We start from the raw sequence: 22,306 nt of genomic DNA, 5'->3' as shown, positions 1-22,306 counted from the left end.
GCAACGTTACAACCTGTGATCATAGTACGCTCCATCTTAAGCCCTATTCGGACGGGACTAGTTTAATGGGGGGACCTGGGCTAAAGTAATAATAACCGGGAGATCTAGTCCCGTCCGAACGCGCCATGTCAGTAAAGATAGCGGAGTATGTCGGTAAACTTTGCCGAGAATTCTACCTCCTGTGAAACGGTCCGGAGTATCTACCATAGGTAATACTAATCCCGTGCGAATGCGACCTTCGGTAATAAGTACGGAATATATCGTCACATCCTTTTAAAGAGAGAAACAATTAGGTGTAAAATAGAAAATGACACTTAAGTTTCGTTGTGCAATCCTTTTTTTAAACTATACTTTACATTCAGGTAAAATAAGTATCCTGAGCAAAACCTTTGGTGAACAGTACTTTACATTAAGGTCTAAAATGAATAAATCTTCTGTTCTGTTATACTGTACAATACGTTTTAGTAATACTTATCATTCAGGTAAACAAACAAAAAAGTCTTCTGCGTTTGTATACAATAATTTTGGAGCAGAATGCTTTATATTCAAGAAAACTCCTCCCATGTTAGATGAATATTACAGGGATTTCTTGTCCCGTCCGAATAGGTCATTTCTTCTCCCTGGCGTCGTCTGGTTAACCAACATTACCACACGTCCCCCCATTGAACTAGTCCCGTCCGAATAGGGCTTCAGTCACCTGCAGCAGGAACCTCACCTGAGAGCCAACATGGCCGCTGTTTACCACCAATTCTGCCTGTCAGCGAGTTCTGAGTCAACATGTTCAAACCTGAGATAAAGCCTGAGATAAAACCTGAGATAAAGCCTGAGATAAAACCTGAGATAAAGCCTGAGATAAAACCTCAGATAAAACCTGAGATAAAACCTGAGATAAAGCCTGAGATAAAACCTGAGATAAAACCTGAGATAAAGCCTGAGATAAAACCTGAGATAAAGCCTGAGATAAAGCCTGAGATAAAGCCTGAGATAAAACCTGAGATAAAACCTGAGATAAAGCCTGAGATAAAACCTGAGATAAAGCCTGAGATAAAACCTGAGATAAAGCCTGAGATAAAGCCTGAGATAAAACCTGAGATAAAGCCTCAGATAAAACCTGAGATAAAGCCTGAGATAAAGCCTGAGATAAAGCCTGAGATAAAGCCTGAGATAAAGCCTGAGATAAAGCCTGAGATAAAGCCTGAGGTGACCTCACATCCACCTGTTAGAATATGAACCAGAGTCAGATAGTTTGGAGGCAGAAACCCTGAAAAGGTGAATAAAAGCCCCTAAAGTCCACCTTCATCCCGGGTCAAGAGGATCCCAAAAGGATCCCAGAAGGATCCAGCTGGACTTCTGCAGCCAAACAAACTTTATGATGTTTTTATGTTGGAGCTCCTGCTGCAGACAGCAGCTCCTCCACCTCCACCCTGCTGGGACCAGCACCATCAGCGGGCCTCCAGGTGTCTACCAGCCGCTGGCAGCAGCACGCCTGCCAGGTCCTAACCAGCCCGGGCCCCCGCAGTTTGGCCTCGGGCCCCGGGCCTCGGCAGCCTGCACACACCTGTTGGCGCGCACACAGCTGAGGAACACGCAGGACTGCGGCACACACGCACGCTCACTCACCGTTGATGAGCGGGTTGGTCTCCATCCTCAGCGGGAATGTTTCGGGCTTCTGGCTGCTGCGTGTCCGCTCCTCCGGCGGCTCACTCCTCCTCCATGGGCCGGTTCTCAGTGGGTAAAGGAGCAGTTTGCGGCTGTCAGGGCCGGGATGAGGAGGCTGGGGAGGCTGGGGAGGAGGAGGCGACGTTCAGCAGCTTCTCTCCCGACCTGCTGGTGTTATATAACCGCTCCGAGCTGCAGCTGCCGGGCTCCCCTGCCTCCATGCTAACAACACCCATCCACAGCGGGGGAATTCAGGGCTGCAGCGTCCCAAAAAGCACCGAAATAAATCCGTCTGTTTGTGTCCCACACGCCGGCCGTTATCCGCACAACCCCTAGGGCAGACTGACCTGTGAGAGCCCCGCATCAGCGGAACTTCCTCCCGCCAGCAGACCCGCTGTTACAGCCTCACCAACGCTGAGGCAAGCTAACTAGCATGCTAACTAGCAATGCTAACTAGCAATGCGAGCGCCTATAAGATCACTTTCTGAGATAAAGGAGAGCTAAAAAAACTAAATGACTATAGTATTCTCACCGAGTTTCAAGGTGGTGGATCAAACATCAGGCTGCTGCGGGATTTTAAAAAGTTTTTAACAAGTTTAAGGTCCTGTAGGCGGAGAAGCCGTTAGCTTAGCGTGCTAACTGCCTAGCCTAGCCTGCCGCTCTGACAGCCCCCGCCTCCCTGCTCTCCTGCTGGTGCGTCAGCCCCGAAACAGCGCCGCTGTCCGCGGACTGCAACCCGCGGAGTTCACCGAGAAACCTCCAACACGGAGGGAAAAGTTGTGTGTAAAATCCTCCGGGCTGTTTGTTGGCTGGAGTCCGGCTGGGTTAGTGGTTTGTTCCCGCTGGGCTCCACGCCTCCTCACTGCTCTCATCAGCCAGGTTAGCCGCAGATTAAACCTGCTGCGGGCTTCCGGTGGCAGCAGGAGGGAAAGTTTTAAATTATCAGAGGAAACAGGAGCCCACGAGTTGTTTTATTTGTTTACTGGAAACATGTTCTGTAAGCGTAGAAGCAGGAAGATGTTTAATAACTTTATGATTTGCTCAGTTTGACCCTTAAAGGGACCCCTTTAAAGGGACAGTTCTCCTTAAAGGGACAGTTCACCTCTTTAAAGGGACAGTTCACCTCTTTAAAGGGACAGTTCGCCTCTTTAAAGGGACAGTTCGCCTCTTTAAAGGGACAGTTCTCCTTAAAGGGACAGTTCTCCTTAAAGGGACAGTTCACCTCTTTAAAGGGACAGTTCACCTCTTTAAAGGGACAGTTCGCCTCCTTAAAGGGACAGTTCACCTCTTTAAAGGGACAGTTCGCCTCTTTAAAGGGACAGTTCGCCTCTAAAGGGACAGTTCGCCCCTTTAAAGGGACAGTTCTCCTCTAAAGGGACAGTTCTCCTCTAAAGGGACAGTTCTCCTCTAAAGGGACAGTTCGCCTCCTTAAAGGGACAGTTCGCCTCTAAAGGAACAGTTCGCCTCCTTAAAGGGACAGTTCGCCTCTAAAGGAACAGTTCGCCTCCTTAAAGGGACAGTTCGCCTCTAAAGGAACAGTTCGCCTCCTTAAAGGGACAGTTCACCTCTTTAAAGGGACAGTTCGCCTCTAAAGGGACAGTTTGCCCCTTTAAAGGGACAGTTCTCCTCTAAAGGGACAGTTCGCCTCCTTAAAGGGACAGTTCGCCTCTAAAGGGACAGTTCTCCTCTTTAAAGGGACAGTTCGCCTCTTTAAAGGGACAGTTCGCCTCTTTAAAGGGACAGTTCTCCTCTTTAAAGGGACAGTTCGCCTCTTTAAAGGGACAGTTCTCCTCTTTAAAGGGACAGTTCGCCTCTTTAAAGGGACAGTTCGCCTCTTTAAAGGGACAGTTTGCCCCTTTAAAGGGACAGTTCGCCTCTTTAAAGGGACAGTTCGCCTCTTTAAAGGGACAGTTCTCCTCTTTAAAGGGACAGTTTGCCCCTTTAAAGGGACAGTTCTCCTCTTTAAAGGGACAGTTCGCCTCTTTAAAGGGACAGTTCTCCTCTTTAAAGGGACAGTTTGCCCCTTTAAAGGGACAGTTCGCCTCTTTAAAGGGACAGTTCGCCTCTTTAAAGGGACAGTTCTCCTCTTTAAAGGGACAGTTCGCCTCTTTAAAGGGACAGTTCTCCTCTTTAAAGGGACAGTTCGCCTCTTTAAAGGGACAGTTTGCCCCTTTAAAGGGACAGTTCGCCTCTTTAAAGGGACAGTTCGCCTCTTTAAAGGGACAGTTCTCCTCTTTAAAGGGACAGTTTGCCCCTTTAAAGGGACAGTTCTCCTCTTTAAAGGGACAGTTCGCCTCTTTAAAGGGACAGTTCTCCTCTTTAAAGGGACAGTTTGCCCCTTTAAAGGGACAGTTCGCCTCTTTAAAGGGACAGTTCGCCTCTTTAAAGGGACAGTTTGCCTCTTTAAAGGGATAGTTCGCCTCTTCTGACATGAAGCTGTGTAACATCCCATATCAGCAGCATCATTTCTGAACATCTTCTTACCCCCTGCTGCGTCCTGTGAGCAGAGTTCCAGCCTCGTTTTGGTGTTGATGAAGGTAGTCCGGCTAGTTGGCTGGGGTTTAAAAAATAAAGCGTTTTGCTTCTCAGAGCAATATGCGTTCAACAGAGTAATACATTTGCATCACAAAATGGTTCTCCAGGAAAAAGTCAGAGCTCACAATCTCTTGGCCCTATTTTCTCTCCCTTCGTATCACTGCCTGCTGCCGCCTGCCGACAGCAAATCACCTCACACTCACCTCACACTCACCTCAGACCTGAACTGAATTCTTTTCTTTCTGGAAGTTATTATTAGATACAGACGGTTATTTCAGCCCTAATTACCCCGAGGCTGGACTACTGCCCCAGCTGGTGCCCGGGCATCAGTCTGCAGCCGTTCAGGGTTGTTCTGACACCTTTTTAAAGCTTTATGCTCTGGCCCATGAATAAATAATCCTAACTCTGTTTGTAGCTGCTTCCAGTGAAGACCGTGTTTTCTGGAGTATAAGTTGCACTTTTTTTATTTCATAGTTTAGCTGGTCCTGCAACTTATATCAAAATATATATAATTTAACATGTTTTTAAATGTTAATTCATCCTGACTGACATGAACCAAAGAGTAAACACTGCTATCTACAGCCGCGAGAGGACGCTCTGGGCTACTGACAACTGGAAGCTAACAAGGAAAGCTAATCGTGGGCTGAAAGCACGATGGCCACAGCTGGAACAACGCGCCGCCGGCTGGTCAGCGGCGCAGTTACGTCTCCGTGCCCTGAATAGAAAGGACTCTGCAGGCCGAAACTGTTCAGAAGTCCAGCAGAAATCTGTCTAATTTAAAAACAGCTCAAAGTCTGTGAGACTCAAACCGAACAGAAGCTGCTTTTCTCCTGCGAGTCTATTTCAAGAGCCTCCAGCTCTTTATTCGGCGGCCTGTTCCCATGGCAACAGGCTCCGTGTCATCGAGCATCTGTGAGAGCGATCGATGTTCATCACCGGCGATCCAAAAGTATGCGGACAGCCGGCCGTGTGACGGCAGGAAGTTACAGGATCCAGATGTTTTAAAAAGTAGGAAAAACATCTGGAAAGAAAATATTCATTCAAAGTATTCCGACTAATCTGGAAAACATCCAAAAGAAAAACAAAAGTTGGACAAAAAAATATTTGTTTTCAGAGAGATTTTAATCACGTATTTGTTAAAACGTGGAACTTAAAATACGAAAAGATAAAAATAAATTAAAGTTAAACATGAAAAATGTTTTTATAAAACACAGAAATCACTTCCTGTCACAGCAGCCTGAGCAGGAAGTGATGTCACACCCGGTCTGAACTCTGAGGACACGTTCGTCTGCATCAGGACGTCTTTCAGGACGAAGAGCGCCGTCCTTTCCTCGCGTTAGAAAACGTCTCTTCTTCTGTTCTCCGGCTGCTCAGTCAGACCCTGCAGCTCCCGCAGACCCTGAAGAAGAAGAAGAAGAGAGCAGCCAATCAGATGGATCCTCTGCAGAGACCACACAGAGTTCACACATCAACACAAAGTTCCCAGCAGGCTCAGCGGCGTGATGGCGTCTCTGATCGGAGACACGTCAGAGACGCCGTTTCAGCTGTGAAACGCCACAAAAAGAAGGAAAAAATATTCCAATCTGTGGAAGAAACGAGTAAAAACCAGCTGACTGAATCCTGATAGATCAATAACCAGCGTTCATGTGACCTTCTGTGAACATGTGACCATCTGTGAACATGTGACCAAACATGTGACCATCTGTGAACATGTGACCTAACATGTGACCATCTGTGAACATGTGACCTGACATGTGACCATCTGTGAACATGTGACCTGACATGTGACCTAACATGTGACCATCTGTGAACATGTGACCTAACATGTGACCATCTGTGAACATGTGACCAAACATGTGACCATCTGTGAACATGTGACCGAACATGTGACCATCTGTGAACATGTGACCGAACATGTGACCATCTGTGAACATGTGACCAAACATGTGACCATCTGTGAACATGTGACCGAACATGTGACCATCTGTGAACATGTGACCAAACATGTGACCATCTGTGAACATGTGACCAAACATGTGACCATCTGTGAACATGTGACCGAACATGTGACCATCTGTGAACATGTGACCGAACATGTGACCATCTGTGAACATGTGACCATCTGTGAACATGTGACCGAACATGTGACCATCTGTGAACATGTGACCAAACATGTGACCATCTGTGAACATGTGACCGAACATGTGACCTAACATGTGACCATCTGTGAACATGTGACCATCTGTGAACATGTGACCGAACATGTGACCATCTGTGAACATGTGACCATCTGTGAACATGTGACCAAACATGTGACCTAACATGTGACCATCTGTGAACATGTGACCATCTGTGAACATGTGACCGAACATGTGACCATCTGTGAACATGTGACCATCTGTGAACATGTGACCGAACATGTGACCATCTGTGAACATGTGACCGAACATGTGACCATCTGTGAACATGTGACCATCTGTGAACATGTGACCGAACATGTGACCATCTGTGAACATGTGACCATCTGTGAACATGTGACCTAACATGTGACCATCTGTGAACATGTGACCTTACATGTGACCTAACATGTGACCATCTGTGAACATGTGACCTAACATGTGACCTAACATGTGACCTAACATGTGACCATCTGTGAACATGTGACCTAACATGTGACCTAACATGTGACCATCTGTGAACATGTGACCTAACATGTGACCTAACATGTGACCATCTGTGAACATGTGACCTAACATGTGACCATCTGTGAACATGTGACCTAACATGTGACCATCTGTGAACATGTGACCTAACATGTGACCATCTGTGAACATGTGACCTAACATGTGACCATCTGTGAACATGTGACCTAACATGTGACCATCTGTGAACATGTGACCTAACATGTGACCATCTGTGAACATGTGACCTAACATGTGACCATCTGTGAACATGTGACCTAACATGTGACCTAACATGTGAACATGTGACCTAACATGTGACCTAACATGTGACCATCTGTGAACATGTGACCATCTGTGAACATGTGACCATCTGTGAACATGTGACCTAACATGTGAACATGTGACCTAACATGTGACCTGACATGTGACCATCTGTGAACATGTGACCTAACATGTGACCATCTGTGAACATGTGACCTAACATGTGACCTAACATGTGACCTGACATGTGACCATCTGTGAACATGTGACCTAACATGTGACCTAACATGTGAACATGTGACCTAACATGTGACCTAACATGTGACCATCTGTGAACATGTGACCTAACATGTGACCTAACATGTGACCATCTGTGAACATGTGACCATCTGTGAACATGTGACCTAACATGTGACCTGACATGTGACCTAACATGTGACCTAACATGTGACCTAACATGTGACCATCTGTGAACATGTGACCATCTGTGAACATGTGACCTAACATGTGACCTGACATGTGACCTAACATGTGACCTAACATGTGACCTAACATGTGACCATCTGTGAACATGTGACCTAACATGTGACCATCTGTGAACATGTGACCTAACATGTGACCATCTGTGAACATGTGACCTAACATGTGACCTAACATGTGACCTCACTGACCTCCAGCACCAGGCGGATGTGGGCTTTGATCTTGGCCGAGTCTTTGGTCAGCTGCTCCGTGAAGCTGAGAAACAAACGCAGCGTTAGCATGTTAGCAGCGTTAGCTTCAAGCTAACAAGCGTTCGAAACGTCGGCGTGACGCAGAACTCACGCCGTCAGCTGACTCGTCTTCCTGTCGATGAATCGCAGAGCTTCATCGTGCGTCATCTCCACGAAGAAGCCAAAGCCGACCGCCACGAAGACGCTGGACGAGTCCTCGCTGCGGAAGAAGAGAGGACGGGAGGCGGGTTCAAGTTTCTGTGAGCGAGCGGCGTTCTGCCTCAGAGGTGAAGAAGATGAAGAAGATGGCGGTAACTCACATTTCAGCCTGAACGTAGAAGTTACAGCTGAGATCAACGTCCGTCTTCAGCCGCTGAGAGCCCGTCTCCTGCAGGAACACAGCACTCTGACATCACTGTGACATCACTGTGACATCACTGTGACAACAAGCACGTGGAATCAGGCCAACGCCACATGATCAAATATCTGAAGAAATGACACGAAGAGTCCCAGAAATCCTCCAAATCGTGACAAAAAGAACCCACCTGCAGACTCTGAATGGTGGTCTTCAGCTGCAGGTACTGAGACGTCTTCTCGTACATCTGCTCCCTCTGCTCCAACACCTTCCTGCCAGACAGAGCGACACGTCAGCCTGACAGCGACTCTGCTGCTGACGCCACCCACCAGGACAGGGACCCCTCATCATCATCATCATCACAGCTTTGGAAACCATTTTTAATAAGTCCAACATCTTCTGATAAAGTGTCTTTAAATTAAAGATAATCATGACACCACCGTCCTGCCTGCAGGGAGGAGGTCAGTACCTCGGCTACCTGGTGCCAAGAGAACAACCTCTCTGTCGACGTCGGCAAGACGAAGGAGATGATTGTGGACTACAGGAAACGGCAGGAGGGGCACGCCGAGGTGGAGAGGGTTTCCCATTTCAAATTCCTCGGCGTGCACATCAGCGATGACCTAACCTGGAGTAGACATTCTGACATGACAGTGAAAACTGCCCAGAAGTTTGGCATGTCTACTAAAACTCTCACTAACTTCTATAGAGCATCCTCTCCGGCTGCATCACTGCACGGTTCGGCAGCTGCTCTGCTGAGGACCGTAAGGCCCTCCAGAGGCTGGTGAAGACAGCCGAGCGCATCACCAGCTCCTCCCTCCCCCCCGTGCAGGGCATCTACCACACAAGATGCCTGAGAAAAGCACGGAAAATCGCTACGGACCACAGCCACCCCACATATGGACTGTTCAACCTTCTGCCATGTGGTAAACGTACCGGAGCATCCGGGCTCGGACGAGCAGATTAAAGAACAGTTTCTTCCCCCAGGCCATCAGGCTACTCAACCAGTAACTCATTGGCACTCAGCCACTTTAGTTTAACCTGACTCACGTCATCTGGCTGCGTTCCCTTTCCTCACACAGCCATCTGAGGAGCCTGGGAGTCATATGTGTTTCGTCCCATTAGAAAATAATCAGAGCCAATCATTAATCGCTGGGTGGGACTTTGGATGAATGGCCGCGTTATGGCCGCCCATTCATGCTCCAGAGGGCGGGAGTCAGGTAAGCTCTGAGCTACGTCACGGGTTGAGTCATTGGGAGTGGCTGAAGTGGCGTGTCAGTCAAGATGACGGACAGATTCTTCATCCAATCACATGCACGAGTTTTAGAAAAAATAGCCCCATTTGAAATCATGTCGGTTGTGGGCTGCGAATACCAGAGGGCGGGAGTCAGGTAAACTTAAATTATGTACTTATTTCCACCTGTATATATATATATATAGTTGCACTTTTCACTTTAATTTTTATTCACAGTTAAATTGTTATTTTTTTATGCACAATTTTTCTACTTTATCTTCTTCCTTGGTTTTCATTCACCCGTCTCAATTTATTTAATGCTGTTGGCGACGCCTCGTCACCAAGAATTTCAACTTATAGTATGACCCAGTGTCTCTGTACAAATGACAATAGATCTTGAAATCTCATTATTAAAATTATTTAAAAATATTAATATTCCTACCAAAAAAGTAAATGTTACAGTTTAATTGGAAAAACTCTGACTGTGTGTGGAGAATTCTAATTAAATATTAATGTAACTCATTAATCCACTGAAAATTAACAGATTATAGAAAATGACATAAAAAAAGGTAGTTTGGTGGAATTTAACTGAGTATTTTAGCATGATTCCTCCTGAATAAGCTGCTCGGCTCCACCTGAAAGTGGCACAAACACACAGAACACAGAGAACAGAGTCAGATGAAAGTGTTTCAGGGCTTCTTACTGCAGGTCTCTCCTCAGAACTTCGTTGATGAACGCTTCATACTGCAGGACCTTCTGCTCTGCGTTAGCATTAGCGTTAGCATTAGCATCGACCGGCGGAGTCATGTTCACAGTTTCCTCCCAAAATTAAAAAATAACTCAAACTGACTTCCAGCTGCGGTGAACATAGAGCTCGCTGACCCCTGCTGGAGCTCTGCTGGGTGTTTAATGTGACGTTTCTACACCTTAAACTCTTAGGGCAGCGCGGTTAGCATCCTGAAACCGCACATAAACAAGAACTCTAAACCGGAAATACGTCAGCAGGAACTTCCGTGTTTCAGAATAAAAGCGCGCAGAAACACAGACTGAATTAGAAGATAAATGTATGTTTTATGAGTCAAACACGTGAGGTTTAACGTTTGGATTTCATCCTCCTCTCCTGTTCCCTTCGGGGTGTACGGGCTGGGATGGAGCTTGGGTCAGGGACGGGTTCAGAGGTGTTTTTAATCATCCTTTTTATGCTCTTTTGTCACATTTTGTTGTCGTTTTTCCTGAGATCTTCTCTCACTTGTTCCTCTGGTTCTTAGTTATTGATCCTCAGTGTTCGTGAGGTTACTGAATCAGATTTATAAATATTTATTTCCTGGTTAAAAGGCTAAAAAAATACGTTGGTTCAGTAACAGTTTTGTGCTTTTTAAATAAAAGTTTAATTAATGTTAATGTTTTTTAAATAATGATAAGAACTTTTTTTAATGACCTTTACTTCGTGTCCAACATGTACGAAATAATTCAGAAAAATACGTTTTGAAATGTACAAAAGAGATCAAAATAACAGACTTACAAACCGGAAGTGGAAAGAAGAAAAATAAAGAAAGCCGAAGAAGAAAAAGTTAAATATGTTAAAATTGCATTCAAACTGACAGATAAATCACATTTGTAAGCGAAACAAGAAGAAACTAATAAATTGAAAAAATAAAAAAATAAATATATTTTAAAAAAGAAGAAGAAAGAATGTAGTTTGGTCATGACGTCACCGTAAACAAACATGGCGGACAGGCGGCTCTCCGTGTAACAACAAGACATTTTTAAACCGTCGAAACGTAAAAAGAGGAAAACTGCGACTGTTTCTTTACGTACTTCCTGTCTCGGTGTCAGCGCAGATGAGTTCGGTTCGGTCCGACACTCTTTAAAACACTTCCGGATTGATGTTTTAGCTTAGCCCTCGGGTTGCCAAGGCAACGTGAACTAGCTTACTTTCGGTACGACCGACTTCTTCCGTTAACGTGGATTTTTCTTGTAAAACCGGTTGTTTTACGGGTGTTTTAAGAAGCCGAATTAAAGTAATTTGATGTCTCTCCATAAGAAGCGGAGTAATTATTGAGTAACGTTTTGTTTTAATTCAGCCGGAATGCGAAGTGCTTTGAAAGGCTTAATCTTTCAACGGAGAACGTCGTCGGTTTCCATCTCTGCCTTTTAGCTCCTGTTTTACAAACCTGAGATTAAACTTGATGAAAGTTAGATGCGATTTAAAGTGAAACCAAGCTGATTTAAAGCTGATTTAAAATAGTTTTTTTCTGCAGAGGACACCAGGATGTTTTGTGACAGAGTGAAATGCTCTGTAACAGCAGACAGTTAGACCTGGTGGTTTGACTGCTGAGGAGATCATGGAGCAGTACGGCATCCTGGGGCGGATCGGGGAAGGAGCTCATGGGATCGTCTTCAAGGCCAAACATATCGAGGTAATGGCTGAGGTCATCGCCCGTCCTTTGGTGTGGGGCTGGAGGAAACAGCCTGAAAGTGATGAAGGTGTAGCCGGTGTCAGTGAAGTGTTTTTCCCTTCAGACAGGAGAGACGGTGGCCCTGAAGAAGGTGGCTCTGCGGAGGCTGGAGGACGGCATCCCCAACCAGGCGCTGAGGGAGATCAAGGCCCTGCAGGAGATCGAGGACAACCAGCACGTGAGTCTCAGAAGGTCGAAGGTCACGCTGAGACGTTTGGACGGCGTTCAGAGACTAAATTACAATCAGACTGAGTTATTAAGTGCATGTAGACACCTTAATCTGACTAAGAACTGGATCGGATGGGATTCAGACCCCGGGATAACTGGGCTGAAAGTCACACTAAACCTGCTTGTAGACGCTGAAGCACGTGGTGAATCAGACTTTGCGTTCTGCGCATGCTCCAGATGTTTTCCCGGGGTCGTGACCCGGAAGTCAAAGGAGACGATATTCCTGTTGTTGTCGCCGTCAGAAAGAAACAAACAACGCGATGGAGAATGCTCCGTTGGGCATCGAGTTTGTGCAACAAGCAGCTCATCACAGAGCAAATGTAGAGGGACGTAGCTTCATCTGGCTCTGCGTTCTCCATCTTTCTCCAACGCCTGAGTTTGTTGTTGTTGTTGGTGGTGAAGAGGTCAACAGGAAGTGGCTCTGTTAGCAACAGCTGGAATGGGAACAGCGCCACCTATCATACCGGGGTATGACACGCTTTGTACTCTCTTTCGGACTCTTCAGGTGGTGAAGCTGAAAGACGTCTTTCCTCACGGCACCGGCTTCGTCCTGGTGTTTGACTTCATGCTGTCGGACCTGTCCGAGGTCATCAGGAACTACCGGCGACCTCTGACCCCGGCGCAGGTGAAGGGCTACATGATGATGCTGCTGAAGGGCGTGGCCTTCCTGCATCACAACAACATCATGCACCGGGTGAGCGCGCTGGTGTTGTTTGGTTTGTAAAAGCTGAAGAAACGTTACAAAACTTTCCAGGACAGGTTGATCATCAGACAGTCGCTGATGGATTATTTGTTTGTTGAGATTAAAACAAATGAGTAAAACTCGTCAAATTAATCTTGTTTTAACGTTTATATGTGTGTGTGTTTGTGTGTGTGTGTGTGTGTGTGTGCACGTGTGCAGGACCTGAAGCCGGCCAACCTCCTCATCAGCTCCTCCGGGCACCTGAAGATCGCAGACTTCGGCCTGGCCCGGCTGTTCAGCGATCGGGGCGACAGACTCTACAGCCACCAGGTGGCCACCAGGTCAGTCCAGGCTCCGCCTCCTGATCAGCCCAGGCTCCGCCTCCTGGTCAGCCCAGGCTCCGCCTCCTGATCAGCCCAGTCTGTTTGTGATTTAACCTGCTGGTGAACATTAACCCTCTGATAACACATCATTCACACTGGTTCCACCTTATCGTCCTCGTTTGGCCACGCCCCTTTGTTAATCCTCACCAACCAATCAGAGGAGGCCCTGAGCTGTATCAGTGTTACAGAACCAGCTGAGAATTTAAACATTTTTTATGATAAAACCGATCAGTGGATGGAATGATTGATGACCTGAATGATCCTTTGCTGCAGCTTTGACGTCAGCTCTCCATCACAGACGTTCGTCTGTCCATCGGTCCGCTTTGTGCACGAGGAAAACTGTCCAACATTATGTGGTGTGTGTGTTCAGGTGGTACCGAGCTCCTGAGCTGCTGTACGGAGCCCGGAAGTACGACGAGGGAGTCGACCTGTGGTAAGAACCCGACAGCTAGCTCTACTGACCCCGCCCCCAAAAGACCTGCTGCCAATCATCTGCTTCTCTGGCTGTGTTCGAAACCGCATACTTCTCCTACTACTCCTACTAACTTTCTTAGTATGCGAGTTTGAGTCAGTAAGAAGTTCCCGGATGCATCCTAGATTCTCCTAAATGTTGGGTATGCATCATGAGGTTACTACTCGTACTCAAACTACCCAAGATGCAACGTAACGTGACGTCGCCGATCGTCATTTCCTGTCAAAACGGCAGTTTCAAGCTAGCTACAACGAGGGTAGGTTCACTTCCTGTTTTCAAAACAAAAGCACCAATTGTATGGTAATGGCTTTCCCTATGATAAAAGGCAACGGGTATTTTATTTTGTGAAAATAACCGGAAGTGTGTTGCTCACTGCGGCTAGCTTTAGTAGCGCCGAATTCGTGGGAACAAAATTGTAAACAGCCGGGAGAGAAAAGAGAAATCAGCTTCAGGCCGGCTGATTTCGGCTCGGGCAGGAGCGAAATGCATTGTGGGTAAACGCTCTGCATACTGTCTGATCGATCAGTATGTAGCATGTAGTATGTAGTATGCGGTTTCGAACACAGCTTCTGTTAGTGTGTTTGTGAGGTCAGATGTGTCAGTGTGTCCATGTTTAATGATGCAGCGCTCAGAACCAGCCAGCAGGGGGCAGCAGCAGTCTGTCACTGTGTGTGTGTGTGTGTGTGTGTGTGTGTGTGTGTGTGTGTGTCTCTCTCAGGGCGGTTGGCTGTATCTTCGGGGAGCTGTTGAACTCTTCTCCTCTGTTTCCTGGAGAGAACGACATCGAACAGCTCTGCTGCGTCCTCAGAGTGCTGGGAACACCGACTCAGGACAGCTGGCCTGTAACTCACATGCACACTCACATGCACACACTGTGTTCATACAACCAGAACCGGGTTCTTATGTCGGTGTCCCAGAGGAGATGTTGGGTTCTTATGTCGGTGTCCCAGAGGAGATGTTTGGTTCTTATGTCGGTGTCCCAGAGGAGATGTTGGGTTCTTATGTCGGTGTCCCAGAGGAGATGTTGGGTTCTTATGTCGGTGTCCCAGAGGAGATGTTGGGTTCTTATGTCGGTGTCCCAGAGGAGATGTTGGGTTCTTATGTCGGTGTCCCAGAGGAGATGTTTGGTTCTTATGTCGGTGTCCCAGAGGAGATGTTTGGTTCTTATGTCGGTGTCCCAGAGGAGATGTTTGGTTCTTATGTCGGTGTCCCAGAGGAGATGTTGGGTTCTTATGTCGGTGTCCCAGAGGAGATGTTGGGTTCTTATGTCGGTGTCCCAGAGGAGATGTTGGGTTCTTATACAACTGATAACACCCGATAACACCTGATAGCACCTGACTTGTCTGTTTGATAAAGCTTCATTCTGGAGTTTGATTGGTTCCCTCTTTGCTCTTTGATGATGTCACAGGTGTTTCTGTCCTCTCTGTCCTCAGGAGATCGCCGAGCTGCCAGACTACAATAAAATCACCTTTAAGGAGAATCCGGCCATCCCATTGGAGGAGATCGTCCCCGACACATGTCCTCAGGCCATCAACCTGCTCTACCAGTTCCTGGTGTACCCGTCCAAACAGCGCTGCGCCGCCCGGCAGGTGGGAGGCAGGAAGTGGAGCTCCCCCGGGTTCAGGGAGGGGCTATCAGTCTAAGGCTGTGTTCAAAACCGCCTACTGCATACTGATCGATCAGACAGTATGCAGAGTGTTTACCCACAATGCATTTCGCTCCTGCCCGAGCCGAAATCAGCCGGCCTGAAGCTGATTTCCCTTAAGCTCTAAACTCTGTAAACTTTAGCAACATTTGAAACATTTTCAGGTGAGAAAGTAGTCGTTTAGATCCCCAACGTGTTGAAAACCTGACAAAATACCGGCTGTTTACAATTTTGTTCCCACGAATTCGGCGCTACCAAAGCTAGCCGCAGTGAGCTAACGCACTTCCGGTTATTTTCACAAAATAAAATACCCGTTGCCTTTTATCATAGGGAAAGCCATTACCATACAATTGGTGCTTTTGTTTTGAAAACAGGAAGTGAACCTACCCTCGTTGTAGCTAGCTTGAAACTGCCGTTTTGACAGGAAATGACGATCGGCAACGTCACGTTACGTTGCATCTTGGGTAGTTTGAGTATGAGTAGTAACCTCATGATGCATACCCAACATTTAGGAGAATCTAGTATGCATCCGGGAACTTAAAAAAGTTAAAGTTAGTAGGAGTAGTAGGCGGTTTCGAACACAGTCCAAGTTAACCAGCAGCTTACTTATTGATCGATTGATGGGATACTGATGTATTGATCGTCCTGCCTGCAGGCGCTCCTCCATCCATACTTCTTCTCCTCTCCTCTTCCTGCTCATCACTCGGAGCTGCCCATCCCTCAGAGGGGGGGCCGACTTCCCCGCCAGCGCCTCCAGGCTCCGCCTACCGACTTCTCAGTGGACCTGCCCCTGCAGAACAGCGTGGTGGACCCCACGCAGCTTCAGGGACACGCCTCCTGGCTGTGAACATGTCGATTAAACCTGTTAAATGAACAGAAACTGTTGAGTTTTCAGACTCTGAGTTACAGCCTGAAGCCTCCAGAGGCAGAAAATAAAGAGTTGAACAAACCGTAACAACGTTTAGGTTCTTTTCAGCTCCGCCCTGATTCTGGATCCACCGTACAGCCGGCCCAGCGCTCCCATTGGCTGGTCCGTTCTGTGTGACAGCAAAAAAGATCTGTGAGAAAAAGCAATAAAAGATGAATGAACATTCGTGTTAAAATGAGATAAGATCGACCGATATTTCTTCCTTAAGGGGAAAAAAGGTGTAAATAACTATAAAAGACGTGTACTCTAAAGAGAGGGAAGAAGAAGACGACTTGAATCAACCAGAGACGAGAATAAACATCATTGTGATGTAAACCAGAAGAACAAACATCTTCATGCTCTTCCCTCAGCAGGTAAAGATACGGTTGGTCAACAGGACTTTGGGGTGGTTAGCAGGACTTTGGGATGGTCAGCAGGACTTTGGGGTGGTCAGCAGGACTTTGGGGTGGTTAGCAGGACTTTGGGTTGATCAGCAGGACTTTGGGTTGATCAGCAGGACTTTGTGGTGGTCAGCAGGACTTTGGGTTGGTCAGCAGGACTTTGGGGTGGTTAGCAGGACTTTGGGTTGATCAGCAGGACTTTGGGTTGATCAGCAGGACTTTGGGGTGGTTAGCAGGACTTTGGGGATGGTCAGCAGGACTTTGGGGATGGTCAGCAGGACTTTGGGATGGTCAGCAGGACTTTGGGGATGGTTAGCAGGACTTTGGGGTGGTTAGCAGGACTTTGGGTTGATCAGCAGGACTTTGGGTTGATCAGCAGGACTTTGTGGTGGTCAGCAGGACTTTGGGTTGGTCAGCAGGACTTTGGGGTGGTTAGCAGGACTTTGGGTTGATCAGCAGGACTTTGGGGTGGTTAGCAGGACTTTGGGTTGATCAGCAGGACTTTGGGGTGGTTAGCAGGACTTTGGGGTGGTTAGCAGGACTTTGGGATGGTCAGCAGGACTTTGGGTTGGTCAGCAGGACTTTGGGGTGGTTAGCAGGACTTTGGGATGGTCAGCAGGACTTTGGGGTGGTTAGCAGGACTTTGGGGTGGTTAGCAGGACTTTGGGATGGTCAGCAGGACTTTGGGGATGGTCAGCAGGACTTTGGGATGGTCAGCAGGACTTTGGGGATGGTTAGCAGGACTTTGGGGTGGTTAGCAGGACTTTGGGTTGATCAGCAGGACTTTGGGGTGGTCAGCAGGACTTTGGGTTGGTCAGCAGGACTTTGGGGTGGTTAGCAGGACTTTGGGTTGATCAGCAGGACTTTGGGTTGATCAGCAGGACTTTGGGGTGGTTAGCAGGACTTTGGGTTGATCAGCAGGACTTTGGGTTGATCAGCAGGACTTTGGGGTGGTTAGCAGGACTTTGGGTTGGTCAGCAGGACTTTGGGGATGGTCAGCGGGACTTTGGTGTTGGTCAGCAGGACTTTGGGGTGGTCAGCAGGACTTTGGGGTGGTTAGCAGGACTTTGGGTTGGTCAGCAGGACTTTGGTGTTGGTCAGCGGGACTTTGGGATGGTCAGCAGGACTTTGGGGATGGTTAGCAGGACTTTGGGTTGGTCAGCAGGACTTTGGGGTGGTTAGCAGGACTTTGGGTTGATCAGCAGGACTTTGGGTTGATCAGCAGGACTTTGGGGTGGTTAGCAGGACTTTGGGTTGGTCAGCAGGACTTTGGGGTGGTTAGCAGGACTTTGGGTTGGTCAGCAGGACTTTGGGATGGTTAGCAGGACTTTGGGTTGGTCAGCAGGACTTTGGGGATGGTCAGCAGGACTTTGGGTTGGTCAGCAGGACTTTGGGGTGGTTAGCAGGACTTTGGGTTGGTCAGCAGGACTTTGGGTTGGTTAGCAGGACTTTGGGTTGGTCAGCAGGACTTTGGGGATGGTCAGCAGGACTTTGGGTTGGTCAGCAGGACTTTGGGGTGGTCAGCAGGACTTTGGGGTGGTCAGCAGGACTTTGGGATGGTCAGCAGGACTTTGGGGATGGTCAGCAGGACTTTGGGATTGGTCAGCAGGACTTTGGGGATGGTCAGCGGGACTTTGGGTTGGTCAGCGGGACTTTGGGTTGGTCAGCGGGACTTTGGGATGGTCAGCGGGACTTTGGGGTGGTCAGCGGGACTTTGGGGTGGTCAGCGGGACTTTGGGTTGGTCAGCGGGACTTTGGGGTGGTCAGCGGGACTTTGGGTTGGTCAGCGGGACTTTGGGATGGTCAGCGGGACTTTGGGATGGTCAGCGGGACTTTGGGGTTGGTCAGCGGGACTTTGGGATGGTCAGCGGGACTTTGGGTTGGTCAGCGGGACTTTGGGATGGTCAGCGGGACTTTGGGTTGGTCAGCGGGACTTTGGGATGGTCAGCGGGACTTTGGGTTGGTCAGCGGGACTTTGGGGTGGTCAGCGGGACTTTGGGATGGTCAGCGGGACTTTGGGATGGTCAGCGGGACTTTGGGGTTGGTCAGCGGGACTTTGGGATGGTTAGCAGGACTTTGGGGTTGGTCAGCGGGACTTTGGGGTGGTTAGCAGGACTTTGGGTTGGTCAGCAGGACTTTGGGTTGGTTAGCAGGACTTTGGGGTGGTCAGCAGGACTTTGGGGTGGTTAGCAGGACTTTGGGTTGGTCAGCGGGACTTTGGGATGGTTAGCAGGACTTTGGGGTTGGTCAGCGGGACTTTGGGATGGTTAGCAGGACTTTGGGTTGGTCAGCAGGACTTTGGGTTGGTTAGCAGGACTTTGGGGTGGTCAGCAGGACTTTGGGGTGGTTAGCAGGACTTTGGGTTGGTCAGCAGGACTTTGGGATGGTCAGCAGGACTTTGGGGATGGTCAGCGGGACTTTGGGATTGGTCAGCAGGACTTTGGGGATGGTCAGCGGGACTTTGGGTTGGTCAGCGGGACTTTGGGGTGGTTAGCAGGACTTTGGGATGGTCAGCAGGACTTTGGGGTGGTTAGCAGGACTTTGGGGTGGTTAGCAGGACTTTGGGATGGTCAGCAGGACTTTGGGGATGGTCAGCAGGACTTTGGGATGGTCAGCAGGACTTTGGGGATGGTTAGCAGGACTTTGGGGTGGTTAGCAGGACTTTGGGTTGATCAGCAGGACTTTGGGGTGGTCAGCAGGACTTTGGGTTGGTCAGCAGGACTTTGGGGTGGTTAGCAGGACTTTGGGTTGATCAGCAGGACTTTGGGTTGATCAGCAGGACTTTGGGGTGGTTAGCAGGACTTTGGGTTGATCAGCAGGACTTTGGGTTGATCAGCAGGACTTTGGGGTGGTTAGCAGGACTTTGGGTTGGTCAGCAGGACTTTGGGGATGGTCAGCGGGACTTTGGTGTTGGTCAGCAGGACTTTGGGGTGGTCAGCAGGACTTTGGGGTGGTTAGCAGGACTTTGGGTTGGTCAGCAGGACTTTGGTGTTGGTCAGCGGGACTTTGGGATGGTCAGCAGGACTTTGGGGATGGTTAGCAGGACTTTGGGTTGGTCAGCAGGACTTTGGGGTGGTTAGCAGGACTTTGGGTTGATCAGCAGGACTTTGGGGTGGTTAGCAGGACTTTGGGTTGGTCAGCAGGACTTTGGGGTGGTTAGCAGGACTTTGGGTTGGTCAGCAGGACTTTGGGATGGTTAGCAGGACTTTGGGTTGGTCAGCAGGACTTTGGGGATGGTCAGCAGGACTTTGGGTTGGTCAGCAGGACTTTGGGGTGGTTAGCAGGACTTTGGGTTGGTCAGCAGGACTTTGGGTTGGTTAGCAGGACTTTGGGTTGGTCAGCAGGACTTTGGGGATGGTCAGCAGGACTTTGGGTTGGTCAGCAGGACTTTGGGTTGGTCAGCAGGACTTTGGGGTGGTCAGCAGGACTTTGGGTTGGTCAGCGGGACTTTGGGGTGGTCAGCGGGACTTTGGGATGGTCAGCGGGACTTTGGGGTTGGTCAGCGGGACTTTGGGATGGTTAGCGGGACTTTGGGGTTGGTCAGCGGGACTTTGGGGTGGTTAGCAGGACTTTGGGTTGGTCAGCAGGACTTTGGGTTGGTTAGCAGGACTTTGGGGTGGTCAGCAGGACTTTGGGGTGGTTAGCAGGACTTTGGGTTGGTCAGCGGGACTTTGGGATGGTTAGCAGGACTTTGGGGTTGGTCAGCGGGACTTTGGGATGGTTAGCAGGACTTTGGGTTGGTCAGCGGGACTTTGGGATGGTTAGCAGGACTTTGGGGTTGGTCAGCGGGACTTTGGGATGGTTAGCAGGACTTTGGGTTGGTCAGCAGGACTTTGGGTTGGTTAGCAGGACTTTGGGGTGGTCAGCAGGACTTTGGGGTGGTTAGCAGGACTTTGGGTTGGTCAGCAGGACTTTGGGATGGTCAGCAGGACTTTGGGGATGGTCAGCGGGACTTTGGGATGGTTAGCAGGACTTTGGGATTGGTCAGCAGGACTTTGGGATTGGTCAGCAGGACTTTGGGGATGGTCAGCGGGACTTTGGGTTGGTCAGCGGGACTTTGGGTTGGTCAGCGGGACTTTGGGGTGGTCAGCGGGACTTTGGGGTGGTCAGCGGGACTTTGGGTTGGTCAGCGGGACTTTGGGATGGTCAGCAGGACTTTGGGGTTGGTCAGCGGGACTTTGGGATGGTTAGCAGGACTTTGGGGTTGGTCAGCGGGACTTTGGGTTGGTCAGCGGGACTTTGGGATGGTCAGCGGGACTTTGGGGTGGTCAGCGGGACTTTGGGATGGTTAGCAGGACTTTGGGGATGGTTAGCGGGACTTTGGGTTGGTCAGCAGGACTTTGGGATGGTCAGATGGTCAGTCCATCAGGGGATGGACTCTGAATAGCTTTGCCTCTTCAACACCTCTGGGCATAACATCATGCGGACTTTTCAAAAAGCAAACAGATTTATTTATCAAAACAAAAGTAAACAAAAAGCGCGGCTTGACAAGAAAATACTTAACGTGGCCTAACTTGACGTGGCATGAAGGGTGAAAACAGAGAAAGGATTTCACAAACTAAAGGGGAAACCTGGAAACTAAATAGTGAACTGGGTGATTGGTGAATGAGTTCAGCTGGGGACAATGAACAGGTGAAGTGAATGAAACCAATGAGCAGAACATGGGGACTGAGGAAAAAACATGGCAAAACTTAACTAAACATGGACTTAAAAACTACGACATGATTGACATGATGAAACACAAAACTGAAAACATGGGGAACCCCATGAACGGGACAGTTAAGGGTGATCAGAATGCAAAAAACAGCAGTAAAATTACCCTGTTCTGCATTTTCACAAATCAGAAAAAGGTTTCACAAATCCCAAACAAGGTTTTAATGAATCTACAGCCTCTTTAGAATAACTACATCCAGATCTGAGCAGTGCAACTATTGTAGTTTATATACAGGACCTAGTTTAGGGCGATCAGAATGCAAAAAAAATGCAGTGAAATGGCCCTTTATGCACATCCATTTATTTAGCGAATCCACCAACATCAGCCTGGTGGAGTGAGAGAAACTCCCAGAGTTAAATGTACTGATGTAACTGTAATCAGTGAGAACAATAAAGCATAAATAATAATAATAATAATAATAATAATAAAGCGAAGCTGCATTTAAAATGTAGAAAGTTTGTGTGAAAAGGCCCCGGATGTTCAACACTTTTATTTCCTGTAGTTTGACAGAAAGGTTCAGAACTTCCGCTCAGAGGAACTGATTGATATGATCGATTCACACACACCTTCTGCGCATGCTCGGCCGGAGAGCTGGTGCCTTCAAGTCACCTCGGAAATTCATCCTATCACAGATGCAGCAGAATCCTTCCAGGTCTAGTCTTCGTGCTCACATGCACGTGACAAAGCACAGAAACATCTGACTGATGAAACATCAAAGGGTTTTAATGTGTTTAGAAAAGCAGGTTTATTTGTATCCAGTTTTATTCATAAACAAATGTCACCTGAAAGCTCCTCAGATGTCATCATCATCCAGTCAAATTAAATTAATTCAATTTAAAACTGATTAAAGCCACTGATGAAACTCCTTCTGTCCGGATCCGTTCAACTAATTATCTGAAAAAATGATTTTGAACTGATGTTTTGATCCCGTGGGTGTAAATTCCGACGCTCGGCGCGTCCCTGATGGCATCAGCAGAGGA

At 48.2% G+C, this 22,306-nt stretch overlaps 3 protein-coding genes across 5 annotated transcripts in view; 1 reads left to right on the top strand and 2 right to left on the bottom strand.

Annotated features, from left to right (window-relative positions):
* elk1 (ETS transcription factor ELK1) overlaps nucleotides 1-2,657 on the bottom strand; it is a 28,270-nt gene extending 25,613 nt beyond the window's left edge. The window contains exon 1 of one of the 2 annotated variants that reach the window (XM_075475892.1): nucleotides 1,621-2,657. In XM_075475892.1, the coding sequence (XP_075332007.1) occupies nucleotides 1,621-1,645 (25 nt within the window). In that variant the 5' untranslated portion in view covers nucleotides 1,646-2,657. The remainder of the gene's footprint in view (nucleotides 1-1,620) is intronic. The other variant, XM_075475891.1, reaches the window with a different exon arrangement.
* A 2,640-nt stretch (nucleotides 2,658-5,297) lies between these two features.
* On the bottom strand, nucleotides 5,298-10,443 carry uxt (ubiquitously-expressed, prefoldin-like chaperone). The gene is made up of 6 exons (XM_075475898.1): nucleotides 10,139-10,443; nucleotides 8,395-8,476; nucleotides 8,170-8,237; nucleotides 7,962-8,069; nucleotides 7,811-7,874; nucleotides 5,298-5,593 (listed from the first exon to the last, which is right to left on the bottom strand). Exons 1-6 carry the CDS (start codon nucleotides 10,240-10,242, stop codon nucleotides 5,531-5,533), a joined length of 489 nt encoding a protein of 162 aa, XP_075332013.1. The 5' UTR covers nucleotides 10,243-10,443; the 3' UTR covers nucleotides 5,298-5,530.
* Nucleotides 10,444-10,826: 383 nt separating this feature from the next.
* On the top strand, nucleotides 10,827-16,369 carry cdk20 (cyclin dependent kinase 20). 2 transcript variants are annotated; one of them, XM_075475894.1, is made up of 9 exons: nucleotides 10,946-11,375; nucleotides 11,697-11,855; nucleotides 11,959-12,072; nucleotides 12,628-12,816; nucleotides 13,024-13,145; nucleotides 13,558-13,620; nucleotides 14,378-14,501; nucleotides 15,093-15,248; nucleotides 15,960-16,369. In XM_075475894.1, exons 2-9 carry the CDS (start codon nucleotides 11,781-11,783, stop codon nucleotides 16,149-16,151), a joined length of 1,035 nt encoding a protein of 344 aa, XP_075332009.1. In that variant the 5' UTR covers nucleotides 10,946-11,375; nucleotides 11,697-11,780; the 3' UTR covers nucleotides 16,152-16,369. The 2 variants fall into 2 exon arrangements, with proteins under 2 accessions (XP_075332010.1, XP_075332009.1); XM_075475895.1 differs by lacking the exon at nucleotides 14,378-14,501 and having other exon boundaries at nucleotides 10,827-11,855.
* Nucleotides 16,370-22,306: the final 5,937 nt, after the last annotated feature.

This window comes from Odontesthes bonariensis, chromosome 10, assembly GCF_027942865.1.
Source record: "Odontesthes bonariensis isolate fOdoBon6 chromosome 10, fOdoBon6.hap1, whole genome shotgun sequence".
Lineage (NCBI taxonomy): Eukaryota > Metazoa > Chordata > Actinopteri > Atheriniformes > Atherinopsidae > Odontesthes > Odontesthes bonariensis.
The sequence above is the reverse complement of the archived record's forward strand: the minus strand, read 5'-3'. Positions and strand labels throughout refer to the sequence as shown.

Bases quoted from the DNA above. Each gene is read 5' to 3' on its own strand.
- cdk20 (XM_075475894.1), top strand. From the start codon at position 11,781: ATGGAGCAGTACGGCATCCTGGGGCGGATCGGGGAAGGAGCTCATGGG. The intron at 11,856-11,958 runs GTAATGGCTGAG...TTTTCCCTTCAG, and splicing joins TCAAGGCCAAACATATCGAG to ACAGGAGAGACGGTGGCCCT. The intron at 14,502-15,092 runs GTAACTCACATG...CTCTGTCCTCAG, and splicing joins CGACTCAGGACAGCTGGCCT to GAGATCGCCGAGCTGCCAGA.
- uxt (XM_075475898.1), bottom strand. From the start codon at position 10,242: ATGACTCCGCCGGTCGATGCTAATGCTAACGCTAATGCTAACGCAGAG. The intron at 8,477-10,138 runs GTAAGAAGCCCT...TCTGTCTGGCAG, and splicing joins GTTCTGAGGAGAGACCTGCA to GAAGGTGTTGGAGCAGAGGG. The intron at 5,594-7,810 runs GTCAGTGAGGTC...CTTCTTCTTCAG, and splicing joins ACATCCGCCTGGTGCTGGAG to GGTCTGCGGGAGCTGCAGGG.